Below are 19,061 nucleotides of genomic sequence, written 5' to 3'. Positions count from 1 at the left end.
ACAGAACAACGTACCCAAAGTCTATGATAAATAACCCCTAATGTTTTAGAAGACTAATGCGTTTCATCAACAAACTTAACATTTTAGAGTGGCCCATACTCTACATTCTCCACCCACATCACCTGACCATAGGATGTGTGAGGAAGGAGGACCTACATAACAGTTGGACTGACTCCAGTGACTGGGAGTAGTGTGAGTGATGCTAATAACATCACTGGTTGGCGGAAGTAAGAACAACATGGGCGCTGGTTGGCAGGAGTAAGATGACAAGTTGCAGTATTGTGGGGAAGGGCGGGTGACGCCCTCTCTCGCTCACACACCCGTGGTGCTCGGAGCAGTTTTCTCCCCAGGAGGCTCTCTCGTTTCCCGCTGCGTAAGATGAGCCGGGTGCACTTGTATTACTAGGCTGTGGGCAAATGTTCTCGGAGCGCAGTCCAGTGCCACAGAAATCCCGCCCGCGTCCCCAGCAGCAGCAGGAGGTGAAGGAGGAGGAGTTGTCCTACCCGGAGTGGATTAGCCGGAGCTACGTGGAGCTCATGAGTCTGAACGAGCACTCGATGCAGGCGCTGTCCTGGAGGAAGCTCTACCTGAGCCGGGCCAAGCTCAAAGCCTCCAGCCGCACCTCGGCGCTGCTCTCCGGATTCGCCATGGTAAGAGGATCCGCCGTGCAAAGCCGGGCTCAAGGTTACCGCTGTCACGCTGTACATGTGCCCCGGCCGCAGTGTCTGCTCTTCCACACACGGTACTGATCATCAGCACTGTGCAGTGACCTCACTGCTTTATTACTGCACAAGAGGCATGAGGGGCTGTAAAGATGGGGTTCACTGGCTGGTGATCACTGATATGGTGCATCTGTGCTGTGCTCAGGAGGGTGACAGACACTCACTGATGCATGCACATGTCACATTTCTGACTATATAGATTTACTGTTAGGTGGAAACTTCAATCCATTGCCTTAGTACTGTTTGTGGTCTCCTGTGACCCCCACATGTGCTGTATGGATGCTATGGTGCTCATCATGTCTCAGTAGTAGGGTGATTACTGTTACTGCACATACTACTGTGTACTAACTGCATAATGGTAAGAGCTGTGTATCTGCATATCTTTTATTAAGTGGCTTCCGAGATGACCATATGCATTATATATGTAAACTAAACTTACCCATTCTTACTACTGTTTGTGGACTATTTTCATTTGTGCCCACTTGGATTCATGCACATTTATTTTGTGCCTTTGTATTATAGAGGCTCCATAGGCAAAATAACTTGTTTGTTATTCATGTCATATTATTATTTATTTGTTTTTACTCTGTTCACAGTTTAAGTTTTATATCTGTACTAATGAACTTTAATTTCCCTAAATATGGAAATGGAATACAGTACATTTGTTTTCATCCTCTATATTTAAAATTAAAATTATTTTGAAATGACTGCATGTGCAAATAATAGAAATAGCAAAGTAGAATGCTCGATGGTATAACAGTAATACGTGAATTAACAAACTATATAAAGAACACAACATTGTAATTTTGAAAGTTTATTATATGATTTGGGGAATTGGGAGCAGAGCGCATTTCATGGTATGTTAAAAAACAAAACCTTACTCTTTGTTTTTTAACAAATATTTTTACTTGTTTGATTTGTTTAAATTCTTCCTATCTTCCTTTCCTTCTCTCTTTCTCCTTTATTTCTTAGTTTGGCTTGGTGTCCTCTACCCAATTCTTGCTGTTAAGCCTCTGCATAGTTTGGGATTATGAAGTGCAAGTATTAATGTACTAGGATGTTTCCACAGTCTTGTTCAGCTCTAGCTTTTCATAGTAAGAGTTAGACTGAAATGTAAAAAAAAAAAAAAAAAAATTAATATATTTTCATTATAAAGTTAATGATTAAAAAACAGGATGGCAAAAAAAAGCATTTTAGGATATGCAAAATGCATTATTTTAAAGTTGTGATACAGAATGACTTCCCCAAGCTGATGTACACTTCCACTCAAAGTTGCCATGATTAAAAATTTCTCTTTTCAAATACTGTTTTAAGCTTGTATTTTTACTGTTAGAGTAGTGTAACAATTGGCTGCTTCTCAGAAGTAACTTTTTCATTTTTGTTCTAAACAGGATATCCTTCGTGAACAATAAAATCATTTTTTTTTTGCACCACTGATAGACTGTGTACGCAATTATGTTAAAATTCTGTGTTTAAGAATAACATAACACAAGCTAAGGTCATGTAAACAGCTGTGAAAATAAAAAATAAGACCAGAGACTGCACACATATGCGTTTGTATGTGTGCGTCAAGTTGTGATACCCCGCAGTGCGTCTTATTTTCTATTTAAAGCTTCTATTTTTTTGCTGCTAATTTTGTGGCAACGTAGTTTAAAAACTTCAGTTAATCAAAGTGGGAGCTCATTTTAAACACAATGAGATGCGTTAATGCATTTGGTTTGAACAGGATAAAAACTTCCTGTCTTGTCAGAGACGCATGTTTAATAAAACCGATTAAACACATAAAAGCGCAAGGCAACTTTATATATTTTCCCTCTTTTAACCCATGTCATCATACCCCACTGTGTATATTGCCTTAGCGTCTTTTTTTTTTTTTTTTTTTAATAGTTATGTCATATACTCAGCACTACCCTATGGAAGTATGCATGTCCTTTTATCAGGTACTGAAAACTCAGCCTGAACCACACTTCCTCTGTGCCTAGTAAAATATTGTGGTCAAACATTTTTGTTTTTTTGTCCGACTAGCAGTTACTGGAGTGCTACATTTGACTGAAAATTACCCTTAAAAATATAAATACACGAATATGTAACTTTCAGGTTGCTACACAGTCTTCATGTGACATATGGTCCCCTCTTCTAATGCAGTTCATTGGGCCAGTTTCCCTTTCTTTTCACCACAGTTTCCTGCATTTTACAGCACAGACATTATCTGGTACAGTATTTTGTATTATTGTGCAGTATATTAGGTTTATTTCCCTCTTGTATGTTATTACAAGGGTGCAGTAATGCAAAAGTAAAACAAATGTACACATACAGGTAGACTGGATATATTTGATCAGATAAGCATAATCTGTATATCTTCTCTACTTAACCTTTGTTTTACTGTATAGATTATTTTTTTTTTCTATTTAAAGTCACCAACAGTTTAACCCAATAATACAGTGTTGTCACTTATGGCTATCTTGTGTCTGTGAGAAGAAACACTCTATCCTTGTGACTTTATGATGTGATGGACCACACCTGCTGTATGAAACCTCCGTGTGAACAAACCCCTAAAATAACATGATTTCCCTATACCATTACAATGTGATGTCCTGGGCTTATTTACTGAGCCTATTGGGCAGGGGGGTTGTTGAACACTATAGATGACCTGCTACTAGTCTACTTGTTTCCTGTTTCCAATTCTGTATGGCTTGGCTCGCTCTATACTCATTTACCCATTTAGAATTCATTTGGTTGTTCTTGTTGTGACAGAGAACATATAGCCGAGGCAGCCTGCCTATGTTTGTAATGGGTGATATGATTGAAAAAAAGGGGGACGGAATCGCGCTCTCGTCCTAAATGTTGCAAGAGCTGCACCAACTAAGGGTATCCCTCCCTTACAGTAAAAGCCAAATATTTATAATGTTGGGCGCTCATTGGCTTCTTGATAAATGCTCTATGAGGCATATTCAATTGACGGCGGGATCACCGAAAATCCCGCGCTCCAAAAATATTACCGTTATTACGGTAATCCTGCATGGGGAAAACCGTTAATACGGTAATTTACTAGCTGGATGCTGCGAGCTGAAATCCAGTGAGATATTACCGTAATAATGGTAATATTTTCGGCGATCCCGCCGTCAATTGAATATGCCCCTATATATTATTACAAGCATATCAATAGAGAGATAAAAAACAACAATACCAATTTGTACAAGTGATTCATGTGGTATAGTTTTATTTTGTACAAATTGGTATTGTTGGTTTTTATCTATTGATGTGCTTGTTTTAGCTTGATGTTTATATTTCTATTTATATTCTGACAATTTTTTTTAGATATATTTTTTACCTTGGTTACCGATGAATATGTATATACTGATCAATATGTATAATCATCACGTTGATGCACATTGATTAATATATAGAGCATTATCAAGAAACCAATGAGTGCCCAACATTATAAATAAATGGGTGATATAGAAAACACTCCAAAAACATACTGGTAAGTTAATTGGCTGCTAACACATTGACCCTAGTGTGTGTGTGTGTGTGTGTGTGTGTGTGTGTGTGTGTGTGTGTGTGTGTGTGTCAGGCAATTTAGACTGTTCTCTGTACAGCGTTGCAGAATTAGTGACGCTATATAAATAAATGGTGGTGATAGCAGAATGCAACACAAGGTTTTCTTAATGGTTACTATTGCCATGTTGTAAAAACATAAGGGTAAGGGCCTTGTACTTTGACAACCTTGGAAGTAACCGGCAGCTGTTCCAGCATGTGTCTTTGTGTCTTTATGTTGGCCTGGGCTAGGCTGTCCCTGATTGCACATTTAATGAGATCCAGGATATCAGTATTGCATTCCAAGATAGGAGAAATCTAAAAATGGGACCTAGTGTCTTCAAAGGGGGAGGGGGTATTATTCTACAAGTGACATGTTACAGCAGTTTGTGTTCAGTGCATGCTTCCGAATGTGTAATATTCTCTATACAGCAGTGTATTTTCTAATGCTATCATTATATTTATTCCTTCAACTCCCAGGATTGTAGTGTATTTGTCTCTAGAAACTGCTAAAATGAGAACATATTGAGATAACGCAAAATATGGCAAGTAAAGAGCTCTCTTACATACCAAAACTTTTATCTTGCATTTGTATGAATGTTCTTTATTTTCCATTTCTGATTTGTTCCCATGCCTTGTAAGTGTCCGAAAACTAGAACACATTATTACCTATGGGCTGCTCATTACACACACTTTCTTGAACGTTGACATTGAAGCATCTTTGTGGTCCCTTGTGTACAGGCCCCACCGCTAAAAACCGTTCTTGCTTTTGTGCTTATAACTTACTTTCATGAGATTAGGAGTTACTTGAAATCTAGTATTTTAAAACTGTTATGCTGGAGAACACGGACGGCATATAAGGGCTTATGTAATCCCCATGCCGCAATGATTTGCTGTAACTGCTAACAACCAATCGGATTACTTTAGTCTGGCTACAATGAACTGATATCAGGCTTACTGTGGGTCTTTCTATTGTGTCCACGTTTGTTCCCTGCTATGTGAAGACACCGATGTGCATAGAAGTTGCTGTTTATTTTGGGGATCAATAATCCCTATTTCAACAGTACACCTTCTGTATATCAAGAGAGGCGGCATGTGACATGAGCATAGGATATAAATCCTGTCTGCAGTCATCTTTAGGGTGGTCTGGCTGTGGACTTAGGCAGTTTTGGCATGATATATAACTGGGTATGATGCCTTTCCTACAAGGAATTGTAAATGCAGTCGTAACTAATTAAGTGGTTGGTTTAATTGATTCAGGGAATGCATAAAATTGCCAAAATGTGGTCAAAATACCCACAAGTGAGCTAGAATGGCATTTGTTTCATTTGGAATTATGGTTTTGCTTTCATCTGGAAGGGTACATACTACAGAATAGGTTCAATATGATGAACATTGGATTTTTTTGATTTGTTTCCCCCTCAACATCACTATGTAATGCGTGCATATGTTTCACTGAGTATATCCATTTATAAATTGTGCGTCTGTATTGTATAAAAAAATCTTTTATTTTTTGCTGTGTTGGGGCTTGCAGGAAGCTCTTGAAAAGCTGCCATTTGGACAGCCCTGTTACTCTGAAATATCCTGTATGTTTGTAGAGCAGCAATATGAATGCACAAATAAATCCTATGTCAGCGTTAAACAATGAAGCTGTAGTTTGTCTGTTGATACAAGATAGTAAGTTGTCCACGTTACATCACAACTGTTTTGTTGTTTTGCACCTGCAAAGTAAACCAGAAATGTTCTATTTATGGAAATAGAATCTAGAAATCTGCTAATAGTTCACTGGAGCAGTAAGATTACAACAGTGTAACTTTCTTGTCCTACAGTACATAAGTAATGTTACATAATATCTGTTATATAATGGGCATATAGGTATTTTATCAAGGTAACACTTTCATAGCTGACTATAACACACAGTTGTTGTGCTACAGTTATGCTTGTTTAGCCTGCATTGTGCCTCTCTGTGTTTGGTATATTCTCCTCTAAAACCTGCAAATGGCCGGTGTGGAATCAAATTTGCCACTTTCATGTTTAAATGAATTTGCTAAGCACAAGAATGTAAAGAGATCCTGATGTAAGGTTCAGTGTTCTGATTTAGATTGTCAGCCTGCGGTACATGCTGTCTTTTGGTTCTGTTCTATAAAATACATGGCAAGGACAAACGTCAGCTTAAGCCTAGACATAAACCCACGGTGACACACTTTCTGATGACAATGTAATGTCCACTGCATTCTATTGCAGCATACCAACAATAACAAATCACTATGCTAAAAATTGCCATAAGTTCTAACACATACCAGACCTTGGTCTCAAAAGTACTAGCCAGGTTTGGTGGGTATTCAAGGGAGATTTAATACACACAAGTTTTTAAATATTTTTCAGAGACCATCGCTCTATATAAGCGCTCGTGTTGTAAACTATCCAGCAATAAGGACTTGATCCTATTTTACTTGCTGCCAAGGACTCCTCTATCCTGTATCCCCTCCACACACAGTGTTATCTACAGGGTTTGCCTGATAAAATTAAATATTTCTGATCCCACATCCCATCCCACCCAGTGAGGCAAGTGTCTCCATCTAACAATGAATGTCTATCAACCAGACCCTAATTTAAGCAAACCGGTGTAGACACTTGTTAGTTTTTAATTGTTATCCAAGGCATTTCATTGAAATGCCACACTGCCAAGCCCACCGTGGCACAATTCCTGCCCACATGTCCTAAAGTCTTATAACCGTCTGGATATTCCTAAAATCTCATGTCCAAAGGTTAAGTTGAACCCAGGTCATACAGCTGAGTCCGTGCAGACCAAATAACCTACTAGTGGATTAAACACCTGTTCTCTTCTCTGCCCATTACACATGTGAATTGGTATCAATAAGGAGGTGAAACCATTGTCCCTGAGCTTAATGAAATCCTGAAAATACAGTGTGGGGTAAATAATGCAGATATCCAAGTCTGCACCCTCATGTCCTATCTTTCTTTCTTTTCTAACTTGCAAACCCCCATTATTGGGCATTCTACTTCCCAAATTCTCAATCCTCACCACCCCAAAAAGTGGCCTGAATAAAATTATTGTATCAGACTTACTACAAGCTAAATTAAGTTGCTGGGGAAAAACGCTCCAAACATAGCTGAAACTAATACCTTGTCTGTGTGGAGGTTCGTATTGGCGGAAAGATGACGCCACATTTCTACTGCAGATATTATGGGAAACACCTCTATTTATGCCATATTTGTGGTAACGGCCTTTATATGCTGTACCTCAGGTCATTTGCCAATGATCTGTTCCCTGTTGATATGTACCATACGGCTTTTGTGGTGTTGGACGGAGTCTCAACTTGCCAAATAGACTTCTATTATATTTGACTATAAATCCACTCTAAATTGCTAGTGCATCAATTTGTACAGCTAAAGAAACAAATGCATGTGTCCTGCCCCTCTCTTCAGAAGCCAGGGGAACACTGATCTATGCAAAAGCTGAGGAAGGTACAGAACGGTGTAAGTATTCAGAGGATCCGACGCAACACCAAACAAATAATCCAAGTTTTATACGATGGATGATACCCATTCAGAAATGATGAATCTGACTACCATTTTAGGTATTTTCAGTGGTGAAATACTGAGACTAGCAAATGGAATGGAGTCACAGGGACATTTTGTTCCATTTCTTCTTCTTTTCTCCAGCTTCTCATTAGCACAGATAGTGCTATTTGTGAAGTATTGGACAGGCCCCCTACTCCTATGCTGAAAGTGACCTTTAAAACAGTGGGTAATAAAAGGAAATGCTTATTTCCTTATCTCTCCGACCCTCTATGGGCTCATACCTTTCCCCAGAGGTATGCCTAAGGCTAGGTAAACGCTACACTGTTTTCAATTATTGGGCCAATCAGACAATAAACGACTGGCCGATATCACAGTAGTGTGTACCCTGGAACCATGAACGATCATGGTTCCAAAACATAGATCATCATTTGATTGGTAGTACTGTTTAGAAAATGTCTTTCAGTTATAAATAATGTCTGTCCAATTCTGCAGTGTGTATGCACTGTGCTGAAATGGAACGATAATCTAGCTATATACCTGACATTTGATAGCTGGTGTCCGGCCTATGGAGATTGTCCATGCTTTGTGAGGTGCAGGCAGGGTTAATGCTGCCCTGTGTGCTGGGCCAGTGCTGTGTGGGTAGCACCACTGCTTTTCAGAGAGGGGTGACTTTACTGAAGCACAATGGTTCAGCCCATCAGGAGAGAGAGAGGGGGGGTTTAGTGGGGAGAGACATGTGCAGGGAAACCTCTCACTGTCAGCCTTGAAGGAGAGTTGCTAACAAGAAAGGTGCACAAAAGTTTGAACGAGTAATTATGATAATGTAATTGCAGGAGCTTCCCTCCCCAGTACCTCTCCTCTTCTCTCTCCCGTGTGCAGCCTGTTTTACAACCTGTCATTCTAGACAGGAATTGCGGTCACCATTCAGACATTGTTATGGGACAAAGAGCAGACATGTGGAGGTAATTGTACAGTGTGTACACATAAATCGGCCGGCTGATCGGGATTTTGTTTTTCATGTAGTTGAAAAATCGCTCATAGTTTATTTTTGCTGTAGTGTGTACCTAGCTGTAGTCTGGGACCAATATCCTCCTGTTTCTTAAAATCTCTATAAGGGATGGTTACTTCTCTTATATTGTCATATTAAAATATTGAATGATCAAAGATTCCTTTTATTTACAGTGAACTACAGATGAATTCACCATAGAGCAATCTGACTGTAGCCTTTATTTTAAAAATATGTTGTGCAGTATATGATGGTAAACAACTTAAGAGAACAGATGTGTTACCTATGTTAAGTCAAGGTAAACTACTGTATAATTCGGTTTTTAGTACATTGACAATATACTTACACACCTCTTATTATTCGACGCTGATAAGCAAAATAAATTGTTGAATCATTTAACTCTCTGTGTGCATACGTAGCGGAACTTAAAGGACATACCCCATCTACACTATCTAAAGGGCAAGCATAACCTATTCTTATGGGAGGCTAGTGAGCATGATCCAGCAGATGGGGGGAGGACCCTGACCACAATTGAATGGGTTTGCCCGCTGCTGTGTTCTAGGAGCAGACTTAAAACGCATCCAGAAACGCATGTACTTGTGGTCTGTGTGATGCTACCCAAAATGGCTACAGCCTGCAGTCAACAGAACCCGATGTCATTGTCCCCGTCCTTTTCCTTTTTCTCATTACTAAAACCAGGGGCAGGATAGTAAATATCCCCCCCCCACACACACAATTTTATATTTTTATTCATTAAACATGTTCTAGATACACAGATTCCGATCACATAGTCCTATTTCCATGCAAACTATAAACCTCAATCTTGCCCCTCTTGTCACACAGTCACATTTTCCTTTCACAACACTGTTGACTTATACATAGAATCCTCCAACTACCTCCTTTGCTTAAATGCATGAGTTAAATGATTAGAATCTGATTTTAGAAGGTTTGATACATTTCCCCAGAGACCCTGACTCACTATGGTTATACAGACGCACACAAAAAAAATCGCATGTTTAAATACAAAAATTTGTAGCTGTCCAAGTGTGCTAAAAATGTTATCTGTCCATACACACTTCCTCTTTTAAGGAAATGAAGAGATCACCACAAGTTTTCAACAGAGTTTCACTACTACAAACACATTTAATGTTCTGTCAAGGTCTCCTAGTGTGTGTGTGTGTGTGTGTGTGTGTGTGTGTGTGTGTGTGTTCGTGTTCTTTTAAAACCTTTTTATGTCCCAGAAATACCTCCTTGGGGAAAGGGGTATTTCCATTACAATGAAACATTCATAAGAAAGTTTGTCTAACTACATTACCTTGGCTTAAAGAGATCATGCCCAGAGTCCTAATAAGCTATTTTGAGCAAACAAACCACCCCTTCATGGCTTTATTGAACACAAACCATAGTGCACTGTATTTGTTGAAAAGAAGTGCATGACCATCCAGGATAATAAGTGCCATTAAAAGGTTTAGATGAGTCGGACATTTGGGTTCAAATTTTCCCATAATAATTTTTTCTGCCACATTATTGCGTAATAACATTATTTCTGTGGAAAACTATTGCTAAATTCCATTTTCTCCGCAGTGTTACAATAAACGGTCACATTCTCTGGCTGTGAGAGTACTTGGCGTAATCTATAAATATAAACGATCATACCAATCTGAGCTGCTTGAGTTGTATGATCATTACATGCTTGGGGATTGTTTGTAACTTGGAGCACCATACCAAAAATATGCTGAATTGCATCTAAAACTTGCCCCTGTCTTCCTCCACACTGCCTCTTGCATTACCCTCCACATTATTTTAATAGTAACTGTAAGAAGAGACACTTGGTATCATGTGCATCACATTATTATCAAATATTTTCTTTCTAATGTATCTGTTAAACTAGGTTGTGGATGAAATATCTTAAAAGTGGTACACTTATAATTCTTAACTAGGTTTGGGGATAAAAAAAGGATTTAGGAGCCAAGGAAAATGTGCACACATTGACCTCAATAGAAATCATTTTCACAATTTATGCACCATCAGTAATTTTCTAAGCAAAGTACCCGTGAAGTTATAACATGTTCCTGTTAGTTGACCAGTGGGAAACCAAGCAATTACTGTTTTTCTGATTAATATTAATTGGGTTTTGCTGTAAGCATTATTCCTTACCCTGGAGGGATCCTGTTCTGGGCTGGCAGTGACACATTGTCCATTATGTAATGTACAATTGTGCTAGGAGGGACATTTCCTGGCTTTAGACATCAAATTGTTAAATTTATATTATGTTTTAGTGAAGATTTGTTTTTATTAAAAATAAACTCCTGGACCTGTGTGTTCTGTGCTCAGCCTTCCATTAATACTCATTTAATATTTATCCATTTTATTGTGTTTTTTTGTTTTTTTTTTGTAGTCATTGAAGGTCAGCCAGTTACACACACACACACACACACACACACACACACACACACACACTGCACCATCCAGTTACACACACACACATACAATGCACCATCATGAAACATAGCAAAGTATAACAGAGCTTATACAAAATTTACAAGACTAACAGTTGAGCATATAAACAAACAAAACAGTAGTCCTCATTACAGCTGACCAATTTTTGGGGTTTATGGGGGAACGGGAAGAAACGGTGTTGGAGATATAGGGAGGAGAAGGAATGAAAGGAGTTGGCCAGAAGGGTTTGTGGTAGTTTTTAAACAACATTAATTGGAATTGTTTATGTAGAGTCCATGTACAGTTAAGTATAAAATCCTTTTTTAAGGTATTAATGGAAGCATAAATAACTTGTCCAGGATCACACAGAAATATAATTAAAACTGGTGGGGTTTTTGCAAAACCAAAAGCTATTTAGATTTCATTACATGGAAAGCCTGACATCTCCATGGTTATGTTCCCGTAAATCTCCCATTAATACCACCTAATCCCTTAAATATGACCATAAATCCCCACAATAGCTGCAGTTACAGAGCTCTAGTTAAGGTTGCTGTGTATGGGCTCCCAGTGGCAGCAATGCAGCAGCAGCTTAGATTCATCTAGCAAAAAAAACTTATCGTTGTTCCATCAACTTTTATTTATACATTTTCAGATACAAGTTAAACCATAAAACGGCTTCTTTCGTATGCAATGCATTACATTATGGATTTCCAATAAGAAGGGGATGTTAAGTATTGCCATGGTTACAGAATAAGTGTCCACAAAAAGTGGTGTGTTCTAGTCAGCCGCAAGCAGCAGTGAAGGTGTGATTTATTCTACTTTCTTCCACTTCATCTTCATCAACATTTATTTATATAGCGCCAGCAAATTCCATAGCGCTTTACACTTTAATATACAATTACTTCACAGGACTGCACTAACATGTTATTAAGTTGTAAGTTGATATCAAGTATTTGAGTTGATGCTTCCTCTACAGCAAATTGCACACACTGTGCAGACTCTAACTCTTTGCACATTTAAGAATCCATATTATTCTTAAATTAGCAGTTATGTTAATGTTGTTGATACTCAACATGAAAAAATATTATTAGAGCCAACACCAGTCTCATTAGGCTGACTGGTCATTACTACTGTATGTATTCACAATGTGTACAGTGTACCACAATAGACGACGTACAACTTTGTCAGATTATCTGGTCTTCCTAGAATTACACATTGCTTTTTTGTCGTCTTGTGGTGCGCATAGAATAAAGCTGCTCACCTGCTTTCTTAATAAATATATATATATGGCCTAGTTGAAATCTAAACTTTGTCTACAACGTCATGTACAGTCCATGAACATTCACTCACCCACTGTCAGCTAGTAGATCTTATTTGCATATCGAGCTGAGCAAGCCTACAAAGAGAAATTGTTAGACTACAAATTCTTGAGTTGAATGGCGTTCATCACAATGTATGGTTGTAAACTTCCTCTCAAAGAACAGTTGCAATATGTTAACTTCTTAAAATCTCCTGCTCATCATTTGCATATCATTGCCACTGGAATCAAACAACAAATTCTTATTTTTCCTCATTTTTCCTTTTTATGACCTGAAAACCATGATGTCCAATGATGATGATTTATTACAAATCAATAGGCTAATTATTGGGCATGTTCATAATTACGATTGGGAGATGACCGCACAGGAAATGATCTCATACATGGCCAAGTGGACTGTTTGCTCAGTGCTGAGCACCTACCTGGACCTGGGACATACATAGATGACAAAAGCTGTTTAGATATTGCAAAACACTGGCTAGTGATCCTCTTTCAAAAACATGTTGCACATATATTTTTGGCTTTGTGTTTTTGTGAATATGTCGAATACTCCTGCCGCGTTTTTGGTTTTTTTTGTTCTTTTTTATGTGTTTTAAATACATTTTATTGAAATTTTAAAATGGGAGAAGAGGTACAGAATGAAAATAAGGCAGGTGCTAGTACAGTGTTGGCTAACCTGTGACACTCCAGGTGTTGTGAAACTACACGTCCCAGCATACCCTTCCAGCAATAAGCTGCTATACATTGGCAAAGCATGCTGGGACTTGTAGTTTCACAAGTCCCAGCATGCTTTGCCAATGTATAGCAGCTTATTGCTGGAAGGGTATGCTGGGACGTGTAGTTTCACAACACCTGGAGTGTCACAGGTTGGCCAACACTGTGCTAGTATGTAGCTCTGTTGCACAGTACAACACATAGAGATTTATTTATTATTCCTTTATAAAACTTTTCAAACTAACAGATGTACATATTAGAATGAAATCATACCTATTATTGAATGTAAAACGTAGTGCCACCCCAGGAGTGTATTGAAGAATTTGTATGGCGGGTGGGTGTATAGTGTAGTGGGGGGAATAAAATAGATCGGTTCGGAATAGCTACTGTTTTTACCAATAATGTGAAACTTTTCTTTTTCTTGTATTTTTTTTTATTACATCTTTTGAATTTTTTGTTTGTACTCCATTTATTTATTGTTTTTTCTTTGATTTGATAGGTTGCAATGGTAGAAGTCCAACTAGATGCAAACCATGCCTACCCAGCTGGCCTCCTGATAGCTTTCAGTGCTTGTACTACTGTTCTGGTTGCGGTACATTTATTTGCACTGATGGTCAGCACCTGTATCCTGCCCAATATAGAAGCAGTGAGCAACGTCCATAATCTCAACTCTGTGAAAGAGTCCCCTCATGAAAGGATGCATCGGCACATTGAACTAGCCTGGGCTTTCTCCACGGTTATTGGGACGCTCCTGTTCCTGGCTGAAGTTGTGCTGCTTTGTTGGGTGAAGTTTCTCCCAGTGAACAATCCAACGTTATCCGTGAATGCAACTTACATTAGTCCTGGGAAAGAAGCAGCCATCGCTTCAACATGCATAATGGTGCCATTTGGAATAATCTTCATAGTGTTTGCTGTTCATTTCTACAGGTCACTGGTCAGTCACAAAACAGACCGACAGTTCCAGGAGTTGAACGAACTTGCTGAACTGGCTCAACTTCAGGACCAATTGGACCACAGAGGGGACTCTGTCCAAGGGACTGCTCATTATCCTTAAACCTAACTCCCATTAAAAGGTTAAATGTTCCTGTCTTATGCTGTTTTGGGTACATGTGTGAGGAGTGTTGTTACTCAGGAATGGGTAATACCTTTATAATAAGAATGCACGTTGCAGTAAAGGGTGAGGCAGACGTTTATGCTGCAGCTTATTCAGGTCTTTATGTCCATCCGCCAATGTGATCTATACTCTTCTCGGTGTGCGTAAGATCTGGCTCTAAGAGCAGAATGTGGACTTTGCATGGTCTGTGTGCAAAAGTCTGCCCCCAAAAACAAGCTGCTTGGAAAAATCTCCATACTTTTTTTTATTATTTTGATTTGAATAACCATTGTGGACCATTCCCAAATTAGACCTCCTCAGATCTCACTGTTACTGCAGCATGCATGGTTGTTCCCCCTCCTCACGTATGTGATTGTGATAAAGCACACTGCTGCCTCGCTCCTTTGGAGTACCGTGTGGGTGACCGCTGTGGGTGGCACTGGAAGTGGTCGGCTGTATGTAGTTCAGCTGGCAGAGAAGTGTTGTAATGCATGCCACAATCTCCTTTTTTGTGTGAGCCATTGGATTGCTTTGAATGCTAAACATAGTGTTTATGTATATATGCAAAGACTCTTAATAGTTGATCCCAATCAACATAATTTTTTACAGCATTTGCTAACATTTTAAATTGTCCATGTCGCTTTAAGTGCCTCCTATGCATCATCAGAGGTGCATTGCCAATGTCTCTTTGACCTGTTACATTTTTTGTACCAGTATGGACTTACATTATATTAATCAGATGAACCTCTTCTTAACGTCTTTACTCTGGTAGGACCCAGCTGCAATGAATTGGGCCTTATGGTTGAAGATAATATTTAACGTTGGCCTCTCTGCCTGCATGAAAGCAGGTGCATTCTGCTCTTCTTTGAGAGAACTCTGTATACTGAGGCAAATTGTTTTGTCTCCGGTTTTGTTAATGCAAATATTTCAATAGTTTAATAAAAAAAAAGTGTGTACATATATATAACATTTGTATAGTTCAAAAACATTGCTACTGCGTTATGTTCATGTTGGCACAGAAAGGGAAACTATAGCACAGGCACAGATACAGACCTAAACTCTTGGTGGGGGTGGAAAAGAGCTGTTTTGTTTTGGGTTTTTTTTTTGTTTTTGGTTTATATTTTGCTTTTTCAAATCTTTACCTAGCCTATACTAAGTTTACCTAGGTCACATGGAACTACAGAAAACATACCCATAGCTTTTGTTTTTTGCAGTATTTTAATACTTTATACTTAATAGAAATCCCTTGTTTTAAGAGATATGTGCAGGAAGAAGTACCAGTGGCTTAGAAACGCCACACTATATCATAGCACTTGATTTTTATGTATGCAAAGCCAGCACAGATTTGAAACTTTAAAACTTGCAACCGTTTCTAGGACGCAAAGGGCCAAAGGTTTCAAGGACCCCTAAACCTAAAATGAAATTAATGTAAAAGTGGCAGGAGTTTATCAGAACCTGAGATAACTGTGTGATCATAGAGAAAATTGGTTTCCTGTGTAGAACAGACTTGTTGCCAAGAATACTATTAAGCCACAGCAGGTGGCCACGCAGAAAAGGAGGTGCTGGCCATAGCACCACACTTTTTTTTTTTCCAGTACAGTAAAAGAAAGCAAACAATTGGTTGCTATGGGAAACACCACCTTTACTACACCATTACCAGCAGAACATAAATCAATTTCAGTTTGTAATAAGGAACACACAAGCTTAAGGGTCTAGTGCAGCGATGGGCAACCTGATGCACTTCAGAGGCCAGTTGGTGCCTCCTTCTAACATTCATCATTTAATCAAATACAGATCTATCAGCAAGTGTGTGTAAACAAGTGTTATAAGCTATAACACACACATCTGACAATAAAGCAGGCAGGGGCTTCAGGTAGCGGCTCGGAGGGCTGCATGTTGCCCATCACTGGTCTAGTGCATCTGGTAGTCCTGTGTAACAGAACACCGTACAAAGTGTATGTAAGCATCACATTCTTAAGTAAAATGTGACCGTACAAAACCACAACTGTCATTGTATGAAGTGCAAAATTATTAGTTTTACCATTTATTTTTCTCCCTATTTTACCAATTTTAATAGAAGTTTTATTAGTTAGATTATTTAGCTTTGTGTAAACGCTATCACTTTTTTGAATCAATTTGCACAAAGAGCTTGTTCACACTATGTGTTTGGAATCTGTATGCATATTGTCTTTCATGCATATTGGTAAATAACCCTTACTATCATTTCAGCTGGTTTTCATGTAACAAAACTGCATGAAACCTGGGTGACAAGTGATGAATGAAATTTAAAAGTTTTGGAAACATTAAACTTTTATTGTAACTTTTTTTTATATAATTTTTGTATAAATATATACACAATTGGGCAACCATTGGAAAATGCACAATTCTATTAGAAAATTAGTTTTGGGTAAAGTTTTCCTTTAACATAATGTACCAAAAGGTCTTCTACAACTTCAAGGTAATGGTTCTGTTTTTTTTATACATATTAGATGTATGTTCAATGTAAAAAAAATAACTTTGAACATGTAAGATTACCAGCAATAACCTGCACGTTTCCTGCAGTATGTATTCAGGTTGTTGTAATATTTGTGTAACGAATGCTTAGTAAATGTGAAGTAAGAAAAGGGAACAGGATAAACACTTTTTACCCTAAATATAGCGGTTCTGCCACATGATATTGTAATGCACAATTTTGTTGGTTTGTCATTCTGTACTGGAACAGTATTTAAGATGACTACATAATGAAACAAGGGTTATTTCTGTTCACTGGAGCTCAAGCACTGTTAGAAATAAAACTTTTGCAGAATGTAATTCTGCTGTGTAAAGATTATTTATACTATTGATCCTATAAAATAAAAAGGATAGCTTTAATATGGGGATATTGTGTGTGTTCTTAAAGCTACATTGGCACCAACCAAATTAAAAGATCATTTACAGTTTCTACACATAGGGACATGTTTTCTAAGGCCTCTTGGCCATTGGCTTCAAAATACATTGCACTTGTGGTAAGTAGCATTTGTGCAGCAGTTTTTGGGAGCTGTATATCCAATTACTTGAGTTTATTACAAGTGAATGCATTGGGGGTCAGTAGTGTTCTCCATTAACATTAAACCCCACCTGTTAATATGGAAAGTCTATAAAGTAATGTTTACAATGCACCACTCCCCCAGACATGGACAAAAATAGGAAATCTGTAGTAGCCACCCAACAGCCTTGGTTAACTGGCTCCTGAGAATCTATCCAGCCCTTTACTACGCAGTGATTGGCTATATGTGATAATTGGACAATGGCTTATAAATGCTATTTTATTAAATGATACCATAGTACATGTTCCATATAATCTTTATCGCCAACGTTTCCATCGAAATTGATGTCATTCTTGTTTTTCAAGAAATGATGCTCTGGAAACTTCTAAAACGCCTTTCAGGTCCACTATTTTCACCTGTACAAAAAAAAACAACAAAAGTTAGGTTGACACCCGAGACACAATTACCTGGTTCTCTTGTACAAACAATTCAGATTGCTGCTGATTTCCTGCAAGAAGTGTATAATAGATACCCAGCATGAATGTAGCTGCCCGATACAACGTGTACATCACGATCTGTGAGCTGTATCATGGTCTGTTGGAACTGTTCTAAAGATTTGCTCTGCATTGAGGAAAGTGCAAGCTCCTCATCTTGCTGTTAGTGTAAGAAAATAATAGACTACAAAGGTGCCCTGGCAGCACTTAGCCTGGGGCAAGTAGAAGGGGTGCATGGCAGTGCAGCACCACCTACACATCCAGTAATAGAGGTATACGGTGAGAGCCAGCTCTGATGTTTCAGCAACGGGAATTATTACAGGCCTTGTAATGAAATCTGATCTGCCCGTTCATAAGGGCCAGTGGTATCCAACAATTGGCCACATAGGTTCTATGTCCATTAGCCATATACTACTGAGTGGACTATATGCAGCCCTCAGCCTTCCTGCGCAGAACAGTAGTCTTTCGGAGCCAGCTGATGTTTTACTTGACAGAGTTGTATTTGCCCATCAAAATCATTAAGAACCATTCAAACATGCAGCTCTGTAACCTATATAATACAGGCCAGCGAGTGAAACGCTTGGTCAGCAGTAAGGAACATTTAAGTGCAATGAATGTTTGTTATTTTGTCAGCTGTAGTGTTGCTGAGTGACTATCTAGGGAAGTAATCAAAATGCTATGGCCTGGTGACAGCAGTGATGTAGCTGGTTGTACAGAGCAAAACAGCCACAAAAATCTCTTTATTTGGTAAGAGAATGTGCTGATTGTTAGATGGACCTGAACAGGCACAAGATGGAAATGATGCAAAAAAAAAATGCACTTATTGTGTTATATATATCATTGTGCTTCTGTCTATAGCCATATTCATGTATATGCTCCAAGAGGCTCATGCAGTATAATCTCTGGATAGCGTCAGTCTGGGGAATAGTAATGTAGGCAGACTGCTACATCTTATATGCCTTCATTGTAGGGAATCACATGATCACGGCCCAAAATCAAAATGATGTTCACAGGTTGAATGGAAAAAAAATGACCCACTACATATATAGTAAATGAGACAAGTTCAGCCAGATAATGGTGTAAGTGGTGTACTTATACTTCAGAAGATGGAAGTGCTTCATAATTAATACGCCTTGGAGAATAAGACCCAAAAACCATCATATTAA

General features: G+C 38.6%; 2 protein-coding genes across 8 annotated transcripts in view; one reads left to right on the top strand and one right to left on the bottom strand.

Annotated features, from left to right (window-relative positions):
• Positions 1-249: 249 nt before the first annotated feature.
• LOC142095215 (calcium release-activated calcium channel protein 1-like) lies at positions 250-17,252 on the top strand. 3 transcript variants are annotated; one of them, XM_075178101.1, is made up of 2 exons: positions 250-650; positions 13,782-17,252. In XM_075178101.1, the coding sequence occupies exons 1-2, from the start codon at positions 417-419 to the stop codon at positions 14,334-14,336; spliced, it is 789 nt and encodes a 262-aa protein (XP_075034202.1). In that variant the 5' UTR covers positions 250-416; the 3' UTR covers positions 14,337-17,252. The 3 variants fall into 3 exon arrangements, with proteins under 3 accessions (XP_075034202.1, XP_075034220.1, XP_075034211.1); XM_075178119.1 differs by lacking the exon at positions 250-650 and adding an exon at positions 675-742; XM_075178110.1 differs by lacking the exon at positions 250-650 and adding an exon at positions 752-1,080.
• The window catches only part of MORN3 (MORN repeat containing 3), a 49,671-nt gene continuing 47,774 nt past the window's right edge, over positions 17,165-19,061 (bottom strand). For all 5 annotated transcript variants that reach the window (XM_075178155.1, XM_075178140.1, XM_075178165.1 and 2 more), the window contains one exon: positions 17,165-17,817. In XM_075178155.1, coding sequence (XP_075034256.1) covers positions 17,749-17,817 — 69 coding nt within the window. In that variant the 3' untranslated portion in view covers positions 17,165-17,748. The remainder of the gene's footprint in view (positions 17,818-19,061) is intronic.

Source organism: Mixophyes fleayi, chromosome 1, assembly GCF_038048845.1.
Source record: "Mixophyes fleayi isolate aMixFle1 chromosome 1, aMixFle1.hap1, whole genome shotgun sequence".
NCBI lineage: Eukaryota > Metazoa > Chordata > Amphibia > Anura > Limnodynastidae > Mixophyes > Mixophyes fleayi.
This window is presented reverse-complemented; position numbering and strand designations above follow the sequence as displayed.